Genomic DNA, 13,181 nt, shown 5'->3' on the forward strand with positions numbered 1-13,181 from the left:
ACACAATGCTCCTGAAAAAGAACCTCAAAGAAGGCGACACTCAAAAATATTTGACATAACCGGAAATCGTCAGCTAAAGTCAATGTGTATTGATAAAGGGGACAGTGTTATTTGTTGTACAGTGAATTAAAAAAAAAAAAAAGTCATGTTGATTTTGTAAACATCTCCTACAGTGTGATAGATTGTTTCAAGAAGAAGCGACAATGTATATCATTAAGTGTAAAGGATGAGGTCACAATGAAATAATAATTTAGCCAAAACTAGTGACTTGAATTCACATTTGGTCAACTTTATTTTCACTTTGTCTCATCTTTTAAAGTACATCTGATATCTGTTCCTTCACTTCAGTATCCGCCAGTTCAAGCCATCACCAACAAGACTGTAGCAACACATTATATGAAATCTCTATAATGGACAGATCATTTGACTAGATGGGACATAAACTGGAGTCTCTAAATAATCATTTGAATATTTACGAGTGCTCAGTGTGTATTTAGGTTTGATTTTCATGTAAATCAGAAGGTTATAAACTGATACTTGCAAGAGACATACATTTTAAGGATTAGAATTCCAACATCAAAAAAAACACATGAAAATCTATACAATGTTTAAGTTTTTACTCTTCAAGTGCATTAAAATATTCTAGTGAACAAGAAAAAGCTACAAAACAATGGGGTGGTCCACACTATCAGTGATTCAGTCCTCTGCAACAATTCCCACTGCCACACCTGAAAATCCCCTCAGTGCAGCAGCTGAATGACCTGATCAAGTAAAGCGACGATGACGAGTGATTTCCATGCACACAAAATGTTCATTGTGGAATTCAGGGAGAGGCTAAACAATGAATGAAGTGGTCGGAATTGGTCAGAAGGTAGGGTTTTTTTTGTTTTTGTTTTTTTTTCCAGAAAATTTAAGGGGAAAAAACACTGCTTGTGTAGAGCCATAAGGAAGACTGTTGGTGTTCAAGGCCCATAATTTAAAAAGCAAAGTGGAATGAATGTATGCGCAGTATCAATTCAAAAACAAATCAAGGAAATCACCAGCAGGTGGAGCAAGTGTGTCAACTTTTATAGTTTAAATGGCAAATAATCCCTGCCACAGGGATTTTCATTTTGAGATTGACTGGATTGAAACACAATATAAAAGAGAAAAAGTGCTAGAATGTTTTCTTTCTTAACCCGAAATATTAATTACAAGGACCCAATTCTGGTTGCTCAGTTGTTATCATTCTGAAAAAATATCACAAACAAATTAACTATCTACTAGTAACCTTTTCTGTTAGGCATTATAGTCTGACAGAAAAGAAGGAAGAGGGACATGGCAAAAACGTTACAACCAACAGGTCTAAATCCGTGTGTGTGTGTGTGTGTGTGTGTGTGTGTGTGTGTGTGTGTGTGTGTGTGTGTGTAGAAATGTTAACTGTGTTTGTCCTTGTTTTCCATGGTGGTTATCCTGTCGTCCATCTGTTGTTAACCTGGTGTCGGTGCCTTCCCTCCCTCCCTCCTCTTTTCAGACAATTTCTCCTCTCCATCTCCGTCTTTACTTCAGAGTCACAGTCCAGTCTGCCCCTGCATTCATGCCGGGCTTGCGAAGCGTCAACACAGACATGGAGGAGTCAAAGTCGAATTCAAGCTGGCTCTCCTGACCATCTACAAACCAATAGAGACAGTATTAGAGGAAAGCAGGCAGTTTTAAAGTGTCATGGGAAGTAAAGGCTTGTAAAGAAATCATGTATTCCAACACAAATTCATTAGAATCACCCTGTGAGAACTAACTAAATTTGTTTATAAATCAAAATTGCAATTTGCAAATCACAAAGGCATCCAAGTTAATCGTTCATGTTTGTTCTGTGCCAATTTTATGCTGGTATATCATATGGTAACGCTGCTCCATCTTGTTTTAAATCTATAACAAAGTAAATATTATTCAAAGGCTTGACAAAACTACAATTTTACTCAAATCATTCAGCCTTAAATAAAATTGTGTGTGCAACACTTACCAGCAGTTTTAAGGGTAACGTTGCTGGGTTTACTAGCTCCCAGTATTACAACACGTTCAATCCAGGATGGGGTAGTAAACTGGGCATCTGGAGCCAAGTCACTATGGAACAAGCAGAAGCGTGGATTTAAGTGAAATTAGAAATGTAAAGTAACACCTGTATGGCAGACTGAAAATAGTCGAGATCCTTTATGGTCATACACTTGATGACAATGTAACATCATTACCAGCAATGTAATTAAGTCCCAGTGCTAACTTAACTTAGCACAATAAGCATATTACTTGATACTTGAGGAGTATGTATGACTCACACAGAAGAGAGAATGTTGCTGACAAATGACAGCCTCCTGTGGACGAATTCCTTCTTTTCATAGTTGAATGTGTGGCCGTCATCTATGTAGAGCTCACCTTCTGCAGTTCTCTGTCGGACAAAGGTAAAAACTTCAAGGATGACATTTACCTGCGAAGAATGTGGCATGTCATAAAAGCAGGAGCCGACAGCTGTGTGTGTACACGTTTGAGCTACCTGGGGATTAAGAGCCACATATAGAGTATAGGGATCATGCTCCATGCAGGTGGAGGACCTGCGGACTCTAAGCTTCCTGGGAATAATGGAGCCACCACGCTGGAAAACAGGGATCTGACAAAAGATGTACAGCTTCATATTAAAACCTGAACATATTTAGAACGTAAAAAAAAATGTTCAGGATGAATTATCACCAAATGATATCACTCAGATGAAGTGTTGAGTAAAAGGACTATACAGTGTATCTGTGAGCAACGTACAGAATTCATGGTGACAGGAATGTAAAGGTTCTGGGCCCCGTTGTGCTTCTGGAAGGTGTTGACATCAAACCAGACCTAATGAGGGGGGAAAAAAAGGATCAAAACAACATATGACCACTATTTAGTACTAGTCAATATGCTCATATGATAATAACATCATGTCCTATAAAACATTCAAGTTTATAGGTTCAGCCCAAAGAGAATGTTACTTTAAGAATACCTCCTCTTACCTCGTTTTTACCAGGCAGGTAGGCAGTGACTCCCCTGGCGCCTTCCTCAGTAACTGGGTGCACTAACAAGTCTCTCCCTGTGAAACAGTTCAATAACTTCAGTGAGAACTAACAGTGTTTTCAACTACGTTTGCAGTGCTGCTTCTCTTGTATCGCAACTGCTCTTACATACACCTACAAAAATATTACATATGTTTTTACACCGATCAATAACAATAACAGGAGGAACGGAAGAAAACAATTTGTTTTGGGTCTTACCAATCAGAAACTCGTCATCAAGTGCGAAAGTAGCAGGATCCTGAGGATACTCCACCCACAGAGGTCTGCAACAGAGAAGAAGGAAACTTACAACATTTCCATCCTGTGGCCAACGAGACAAGATGGAATACTTTACACCTACAATATGTAATGTTAAGTTAATGGCCTTTGTGGTGAAGTCTAGCTAACCCCTCATTTTATTTTGTGTCTTGAAATATTATGTGTAGCTAAAATACAGGTCACAGAATGCATTATTTGATTTTTCTGTTGCCATTTGTAATGTGTAATTACATGCAACTATTAATACAGCTATATTTTATGAACTGTTCAGTCACATGTTGAGACACGAGATGTGCAGGGCGTCTAATTAATGACATGGATTATACCAATCAGCTTTTCACAGTATTTTTTGTTCCAAATTATTCTGACAAAGGTTTTTTTTTATTATTATTACATTTTGTTAATAAAAAAGTAAAATGTTCTCTACTGAAGTATCAACACAACATCATTTAAATTCAATATATGCAAACAATGTTAATGGTTTTTCACTTCAGGCTACTATACAGTGAAGAGACCAATACATAATCCTCCCCACTCTCTCCTCACCTCATGACAGGCTCTCCAGTGCGGTGTGTATGGTAGAACTGCAGGTACCAGTAGGGTAGGAGGGTGTAGCGTTGGCGCACAGCCTCACGGATCAACGCAGTGTTTTCAGGACCAAACAGCCAAGGCTCACGGCGGGGTGTGTCCAGGTGGGCATGGGCTCTGAAGAATGGCTGATACGCCCCTGTCTGGTACCAACGCACAAGCAACTCGCTGCTGGGCGTCTTGAAAAAGCCACCAACGTCAGCTACAGAGACAAAGAAGGGAACAAGTTGGTCAGATCTGGGCATCTAAATTTTAACTTGTTGAGATTTTAGCTGGAACAGATAAGGGAAATTGTGTGATTTAATACAGGTGCAGTGGAACAAAATAACCTCTCCAATCACAAATTTCACACTCTGAACAACACAAACGTAAACCTGTACAATAATAAAAAAATATAGACAAATACTTTTGATGGGTACTTAAATATAAGGTCAGCAACATAAATAATGATGACTATGAAATAATGAAATTCTATGTCTATGTTATAAGTTCCATTTAAAAAGTTCTGATTAAAAACTCACCACCACAGAAAGAGATTCCAACCAAACCCAGACTCAGACACATGGGGATAGAGATCTTAAGATGGTCCCACTCAGCTGCGTTGTCTCCTGTCCACACAGCACCTACAGACAATAAAAAGACATGATCAAAACTTTACTCTACAATATCCTCCATCAAGAAAATAATCAATATCATTTCTTTTTGGTTATGGTTATGTGTAGAATTAAAAGTAAAATTAGTGAAGGACTCACCATAGCGCTGTGACCCAGCAAAAAAGGCTCTGGTCAGGACAAACGGCCGCTCAACCCCTCCGGATCTCTGGATCTGACCTTCCGCTGTGGCCATTTGCTGCAGGTTGTACAAATGAGCGGATTATAGTGGCTATTTTGGGGACTGGCTTGAGTAACATCCAACTTTTAAGGCTTGACGTCTCTTTGGAAAAATATACAGATTTATTTATTTTCCCATTGCAGGAAAATGGTAACAAATATGTCATTTGTCTGAGGATTCTTGTTCATCCAGGTCATTCTTCTCTAAAATTCACCAAATCACTATTTTGATTTTGTTATCACGATAAGCTATAAAGGGTGTGCACTCACCACATAGAAGCCATAGAGGTTGTGCACATCTCGGTGTTCCCAGTCGCCATGTGTTGCATCCTTGTGCATAGTGACCTCAGGCCCATTGAAGACTGATGGTTCATTCATATCATTCCATGTGTAAAGGTTCTCCATAGAGCCCTGGAAAGAGGAGAGACTTTGTTTTTGTCTCAAAGCCTGACTAGATTGTGGGGTAAGAGTCAGTGGCTAATAGCAGAACATTTGAAATATGGCAATGCCACTGAGTGTTGCAGAGAAAAAGCCATTGATACTTATTTGAACTGATTTTAAAAACAGTTGTGGTGTAATGTTTATAAGAGTGTCTGTTTATTACCACAGAAAAGTCTCTAAGGTGGTCTTCACACTGACCTCATACTGATCATAGGCAAACATGCTGGCCCACCAGGACCTCATGTCTGCACGGGTGAAGTCTGGATAACCGGCACTACCTAAAAAACATCACATATTCCCAAGAGAAAGTAGTGACAGGGAGGACAGATATATCAGTTGTAATAGTACAAATATCTGCATACAGACATACAGTAACATTACAATAAATGTAATGTTACTCAAACAATATAGAATTTTCTTTAATATTTGTACATCATTAGTCATGCACTTTCTAGTGAATGATGTAAAGTGCGTCTCTTACCAGGCCAGCACCAGCCCTCATAGTCTCCACCATCTTTATTCTTGATATAGTAACCCCGAGAACGGATTTCATTATGTATCTTGTAGCTGCTGTCTACTTTGATATGAGGGTCCACAATGGCCACCATCTATTAGGAAATAAATATATTTGAACAGGAAATTCTTGGAGGAGAGTCCTGACAGACTAAGAAATTAAACATGGAAGGTTGTGCATCTTAACACTAGTAAGGTTTCCATCAAAACTAATCACAGATTTCAACTGCTGTAAAGAGACTACTGGAAGTTAGATCACCATTCATTCTAGCACTAAATGTGAGAAATGTTGGGGATTCTTATCAATCCATACAATACAGAAGTAGGAGGGATGCTTCAGTCAGGTGATTTCTAAACATCCTCCTTTATTTGCTGTAACAGGGTGCATTGTAACCTACTCATTTGCATTATCTACTTTCTACTAAAAATGCAATAATTATAAAATTAAAATGCAATAATTATAAAATTAAAATGCACATAAAAGAGGATTGGAAACCCACCCAATGAGTGATGGTACAGTGGCGCTCAATTATTTATCAAGATGTGTACCTTGCGTTTCTTGTCCATGAGACCCTGCAGCATTTCCTTTGGTGTCGCAAACTTGTGCGGATCCCAGGTGAAGTAGCGCTTCCCATCCGTGTGCTCAATATCAAGCCAGATGAAGTCATAGGGGATGTCGTGCTCATCAAAGCCCATATCGACCGCTTTCACATCTTCTTGGTCATTATAGTTCCAGCGGCACTGGTGGTAAGCCAGGGAAGACAGGGGAGGAAAAGACTGGGTGCCTAAGGTATGACAGAGGAATAGATAGAATAAATGCCTCAAAATAGAATTTGTTAGTACATTTAAATCTGTTAATTATTTACACATATGATTTGAAAAGTGAAGGTTTAAAATAATGAATGAATGAATTGTATATCAGCTGAGATTGGCACAGCACCCCCCGCGACCCTCTGGTGGAGAATAAAGCGGTTAGATGATGACTGACTGACTGAATTGTATATCATCTTTTCCACTTGTTAGAGTCAAGTCATTGTTTTATTTTCAAAATAAGTCAAACTATTTTTGATATTACACATTAATATAAATTATTAGGGAGCACAAACATATTTGCAATTTCTGGGTGATGGCAGAGATTACTAAAGGACTATTACCTTTGTCTAAAATGACTTATGTAAATAGCAGTAATGTCATTATTTCCTACCTGTAAGGGAGGCGTACTGAGAGAAAACATCTTTGGCTGTTGGTCCAAGCATAATGAAGACGTCGATGATGCCACTTTCAGAAATCCAACGCACATCCGTCTGTGGTGTCTCACTGGAGCCCTGAACATAATCCAGCATTTTCCCAAACACGGTCTGTGGAGAGACAAAGCAGATAAATTCAAGTTCCTGCAGTCCTCATCTCCTAAAGAAGGACCCTGGCTGTGTTAACATGTGCAGTGGATAAAAAATACCTTTCCAGCTGTGTTGGAGCTGATGTCCACCCAGGTTTCAGCAGCATTGAGCCAGAAAATGCCAGTGGTCCGCTGGGCGTTGTGGGCCAACATAACAGGAACAGCCCCATACAGTGCCATGGGATTATACAGCTCATACTGGAACACATCCAGGTTGTAGAGCCGATATGGATCTCCATTACTGGAACACACACACACATACAGGCTTGATCCAGTGCAGTGCACACCACATGTATGTACCAACCAATGTGGGGGAAAACTCAATTCTCTATGTAATATGACATGTTGTTGCTACTCACTCTGTTGTTTTGAGCCTGAGGGTGTCTGCATGTTCTGGGATGCCATATACATGCTCCACCCCTGGCAGTGAAAAGTCTAAACTTACAGCAGATGGGCCTGTAGGGTGAGAACAGCCAATATTCAGATCAAGAATACAAAGAATTAAATTGCTCTTAAAATACTTTAACACACATGCACAGACTTACCATTAGGTTTGCTGTCCGAGTGTGATTTAAAGGTTTCCTCCCACATCCCATCATCTACTTTCTCGCCTTCTTCTTTTGCCACCTGACACACAAACAGGAATATCAGTAATTAGATAAGTACAAACTTGTGTCTTCAAAATAAAGAGTGGAAGAGGGAGAAGCTGTACCTCGGCTTGGTTAGTTTGATCAGCCTCTTCTTTATTCTCGGCTTCCGGCTCAGCTTGACTGCTCCATGGCAGAGAGAATAGAGGCAGAGGCAAGGAGGGGACACAGGAAAAAGAAATGAGCGTCACTCTCAACAACTGAAAAAAAAAAACTTTTTGTGAAAATAAACTGACAAGATTATGATTTAATTATGATAGAAAAGGACACAAAAGAGGGAGGTTGAAGTCTGCCCCCTGACTTGACATCCACAACTAACAAGTACTCTGACAAGGTCTTGATTAACTAAACTTTAATGATAAAGGGACTGAGCAATTCCCTACCTTGTGGCTATTATGACTTAGGCCTCGTGAGACAGAAGCTCTGAAGGCAGCATGTAACTGCTTTAAGGCTCTTTAAATAAAGAACCAACTGATGCCCAGAAGACCCATCATATACCAAGGTGTATTCCAGGCCATGGTGTAGCACCAAGGACCCTTCACACAAGCCTTGAACTGCAAATGTTTTTGAAGCTCTAGCAACACATATGCAAGAGTCAGTGACAAAGGCTTGTTTTTTTTTACATTTTCTTACAGCTCAAAAGGACGGAAGCAGGCTACACCATGGTGAAATGTTCCAGAGTAAAGAAAATTCTTAAATTCTAGAAATTGCAGAAACATAACCACAAAGACAGAGATGTTGCTGATGGGTTTGGGAAGTGGATAACAATGCCCTAAAGGCTAGGGCTGAACAAATTAGGAAAATATTAATGTGCAATTTTTCAGATATATTGCGATTATATTTGGAATACAAATGTTTAGGTCAAGTAATATTTACTAGGTTATAGATTTAAAACAATATACCATAAGAATATTAACCAATACACTCTAATTCTAGGACGAGAACTTATTTGACTGTAACATTAACATACTGCATTTTTAAAATTGGCATAAAATAGGGAACAATAAAGTTTTGCAGTAAAGAATTTGCAGTCTGTGCCACTTGCCAACTGCGTAGTATGAAAATGTTATTTCCATTTAAAAACTATTACTTGTTCAGCCCTAGTAAATGCATAAAGTATCTGTGTGTGAAAGCAGAAATCCATCTGTGCTCTAAAACCTGTACTCAGGACTAGCATGGTTTGACTACTTCTACTGTTAGCACTCTTCATTAACTGAACAAGCACAGCTTAAGATATCAGTCAACATAATTAACGAGCGAGACTGGGTCAGTCATGCAGTTTCAGTGTTAGAATCAGTTTATAAGACGAGCTGCCTCAGTGACACAATAGGTGTGTGTGTGATTTAGTAATAGTAGGTGTGTATAGTAAAATCATTACAAAGCCTAAAGCAGGGCCTGCAGGGACATGTTGCAGTGAACATGTTTTTTGATGATGAGGATGATTTTTTTCTTTGTTTCATGAAATAAATAGAGAACATAATCAGCATATTTAATGTCCGTCACCGTTTACATGATCCATCCAAATTTCCAGAACAGTAACAGTCAGGGCTAGTCTAATCCCTTAATTCTGGATCAAATCAGACACCGCCATGCACACTCTCAGCCACACCCCTCTGTTTCACTCTCACTCACATTTATTTGAGGATAAATACAGTACTTGGTGTGATGGGAGTCCCTAAATTTTATGTCACTACTGGCAGCATTGAAACAGGAACAGAATACACACTTACAAATCTTAATGGACTTTACCTAGAGAATACCCTCTTGATATTATCCCACACACTAGCCACTGTGCTAGTTACTTTATAGGAGAAACTAGGATGATAGGGAGAAGAGGACAGAACAACGAGTCAGAGACAATACTCAAAAACAAACCATTTCATGGGAACAAAAATATAAATCATCCACTAAGTGAGACCATGGATTAAAAGAGAGCTCTCGCATTTGTGAAGGTGTGTGTATGGGTGGTTTCTCACGTGTCCTTGCGTATCCTCAGGTGCTCAAAAGCTAGCAAGCCACGTGAGTTCAGCGACATCAGCACTTCACGTCCCTCCATGATGTCCAGTCGGAAGGGACGGGCGCTGACAATAACCCTCTGAGAATCTGCCCCCAGGGACAGCACCACCCCATTCTCATCCTGAGACAACAGAGACAGGCTGAGGCAGAGAGAGGAGGTAAAGAGGACATGAGAGTCAAGGTGGAATTCTTTTTTTTCTTCTTTTTTTTGGAGGAGTGAGAACAAAAAACACAATTAGTAAATTATTAACTTTGAAGTTATGAATGCTGTCATAAACCCTACTAAAGTTCCAGGTTTGAAGTCTGAAGTGAAATGGAAATTTCAAGTGACCTCTTTTGTTTAATTAAAATTGAGTGCGTCTCTCACACTATTTTAGTCCAGCTACAATTTGAACAACACATTTGTTTCCTTCCAATATTTACAATCACATAAAATGCTTGTGTTTTGTTTCGATGGGCAACAGCAAAATTAATAAATTATGAATAAAGAGCTAAAACAATATGTAGGCAAAATATAGATTTATAAAAAATATAGGGGGTGGAGTGGCTCAGTGGTTAAGACCGGTACCCTGTGCGCGAATGACATCATGGACGCAAGTTGCTGGCTGATTGTACTCAATTCCATTGTAAGTCGCTTTGGATAAAAGCGTTTGCGAAATGACATGTAATGTAATAATAGAAATACTAGAATGTGATGTACAATATAGACAGTATAAATGTGACCACATATGCAGTGTTTTTCCTCAGTGTAGTATGTGAACAAGCTGAGAGATTGCTCATCAAGTCTTATTCAGACCGCCACTTTCAAAACCTCCACTCACCCACCCACATCACAGTAACTCTGGTGGGAGACTTACGGCTCAGTAGGTGGCTCCCTGATGAGCACGTCTGGGACCTCATAGCGAGGCTTTAGTGGCTTCAGCTCATTAATCTTCACCCTTGTGATGTTTCCCTGGAGACGGTAGAGCTCAAGCAGTAGACGCACCTGAGAACCAAAAACAGAAAGAAGTGGAAAGGGAGACAAAAGATGAGAAAAGGGGGAGAAAAGGGGGAGGAAGGGGGGGAGACATCCGGGAGAACCAAAGGAAGGTGCATGTGAATTACATTTTTTTCTAATAACACCTAATCAGAAATCGGCAAATAGATTCAAAGTTTATTACACTTATTTTGCCTTAATTTTGATTCTAAAAGGTGGGGGTGGAGGAGGAGATGAGAGAATGAGACTGAAGAGACAAGAACAAATATGGCACACTGGGTAGTTGTGGAAGTTTTCTAGTTCCACTAGGTCTGATCCCAATGAGACCGAACTGTACCGATATAACTTATACTTAAGCATGACTAACCTTGTTGTTGTCATTGATGAGTTGCAGGGTGAGTCTTGTGTTGGTCAGCTCCATGGTCTCCAGAAGGGCTCGATATGGAGACTCAGTGGGCTTCAAGGCTCGCTGACGCCTATTTAAATTTTAAGACAAACATTTTTTATTTGGAAATATTGACTTTAAAAAGTTCAAGTATTTTGGTTTCCGTCATCTTGCACTCACTTGCAGAAGGCACTCTGGTCACAGGTCTTAAAGTTGCCCCTGTCCACAGCCCACGACCCACTGAGGCACACAGCCAGCCACAGTATGAAGGCAGATGCCATCCTACAAAGGGAATGAAGCAAACAATTTCAACCAGTGTTTTCTTATTGGGAATCACTTTCCAATGATGATAAAACACTGTGATCCAATTCACAATAATAATAAAACAGCTAAACCAACAATGTACTCAAAGGCTTAAGGTACACCTGTTCAAGTACACATTTTCACAATAATCTTGTCAGCCAATCACATGGCAGCAACTCAATGCATAAAAAACATACATACATTGTCAGAACAACTTGCTGAACTCCGAAATCCACTTGCTACAACCAAGCAGGGCTGGGCGATGTGAAGAGAAACTTCTTATCTTGGCATATTTTGGCTGAACAGCAATATACTTAATTTACAAAAAGGACCACCCAGTCCTACAACCGGTTCCACTCCTGCCACTTATTAAGGTAATTAATAATATAATAATAATAAATGATTAACCTAACAAAATTGCCTGTGGCCATAAATTGCAAGAAGAGCACATTCTTTTCATAATTAAAGCAGCCATTTCCAATTGATATTTTCAATAAATCTGTCACCACATTATTGTTAGCATGAAATGTAAAACAACTAAAAGCCTAGGATTGTGGCATAAATTACCTCTAGTCAAACTACTCACCTCTCCAATTCAATGTTTCACAATCACATTTGGTTGAGTAATGTCGTTGTCTAACTACATTATATAGATAAGACAGGAGCTATACAAACAAACGCACAGTGAGACATCGATTTCGCTCTCACTCGCTCAGTACGTGGGCAAACACATGTTTAAAGGAAAGAGGACAGTAAACCACTTCCCGTTTCCTTACACAGCTGCACCTACATTATGTCGATTTTAAACAATCGAAAAAAGACCCGTGCTTCCTTGAAATAACACAGGAAGAGACTGCTCTGTCAAAGTCCGGCGATGTAATGTGCTTAGACATGAAGCCAAGCAACGGAATTAGCTAACGCATCTGCTAATCCTAGCTAGCTCGCAGGCTAAAGACATTCTGGGAAAATTACAAGAAAACGACACTGCTATAAACCTGGCAGCAGTAGTGTGTATTCGTTTATCTGTGCGTGTACTAACACGTGTCTAACAGCGACGTTTGTTACATGTCCACCTTTAGGAGACTTTTAAGATAACGTGCTAACAGGCTGCTTGCTGCCTGTCAAGCCGCTAAGTCAACTGAAGGGGAGCTCGTCTTTTGCTATATGTTTCCGTCATGGCGACCGTCAAACCCCGAAATGTTACATTTTCCTTCATATGTGTTGACTATTCACCCAGAGTGACAATTGCCGGCTTCCCGACCGCTGCAGACGAGTCAGATTGACGATATTCGAGATGAAAGAACGGATGTGCTTTGTCTTACCTCTCTGTGAAGGAGGCCATATTGATTATGCTCCCGCTTGACTCCGCCCATTTCAGTCTGCGCCAAAGATCGTTAAAAAGTAAGAGCCGCCACAACACACCAAATATAATGAAGTTATTCAACTAGACTTTCCCATAAATCCAATATGTATATATATATACACATAAATATATATACATAAATATATATACTTCTATTCGACTGTTAATAAAGATTATATGTGAACTACGTATGACTGGATTACACGTCATCTTCAGGCTCCAGTCAGTGTGCACCATTTGTCCCGGATTTCCACGTCTGACCAATCCTACATTCAGGCAGCGAAAGCACGAGTGCACTGCATTGTATTCCACGTCATCCAAACCGTTCAAGTACAAAAGCCAACATTTAAAACGGTCTTTTACAGCGACATCTGCACAATCCAGGATTCCT

General features: G+C 39.7%; 1 protein-coding gene across 4 annotated transcripts; it reads right to left on the bottom strand.

The window, feature by feature from the left end:
* Positions 1-268: 268 nt before the first annotated feature.
* ganabb (glucosidase II alpha subunit b) lies at positions 269-12,823 on the bottom strand. 4 transcript variants are annotated; one of them, XM_044040369.1, is made up of 25 exons: positions 12,750-12,823; positions 11,305-11,406; positions 11,107-11,215; positions 10,621-10,748; positions 9,724-9,903; positions 9,497-9,562; positions 7,813-7,870; positions 7,646-7,727; positions 7,460-7,556; positions 7,161-7,341; positions 6,909-7,062; positions 6,254-6,489; positions 5,673-5,799; positions 5,390-5,469; positions 5,021-5,161; positions 4,673-4,769; positions 4,442-4,543; positions 3,879-4,122; positions 3,273-3,337; positions 3,015-3,091; positions 2,785-2,859; positions 2,525-2,638; positions 2,310-2,419; positions 2,000-2,100; positions 269-1,649 (listed from the first exon to the last, which is right to left on the bottom strand). In XM_044040369.1, the coding sequence occupies exons 1-25, from the start codon at positions 12,767-12,769 to the stop codon at positions 1,540-1,542; spliced, it is 2,856 nt and encodes a 951-aa protein (XP_043896304.1). In that variant the 5' UTR covers positions 12,770-12,823; the 3' UTR covers positions 269-1,539. The 4 variants fall into 4 exon arrangements, with proteins under 4 accessions (XP_043896304.1, XP_043896306.1, XP_043896305.1 ...); XM_044040371.1 differs by lacking the exon at positions 12,750-12,823 and adding an exon at positions 12,661-12,728; XM_044040370.1 differs by lacking the exon at positions 12,750-12,823 and adding an exon at positions 12,014-12,621.
* Positions 12,824-13,181: the final 358 nt, after the last annotated feature.

The sequence above is a fragment of the Solea senegalensis genome, linkage group LG12, assembly GCF_019176455.1.
Source record: "Solea senegalensis isolate Sse05_10M linkage group LG12, IFAPA_SoseM_1, whole genome shotgun sequence".
Taxonomy (NCBI): Eukaryota; Metazoa; Chordata; class Actinopteri; order Pleuronectiformes; family Soleidae; genus Solea; species Solea senegalensis.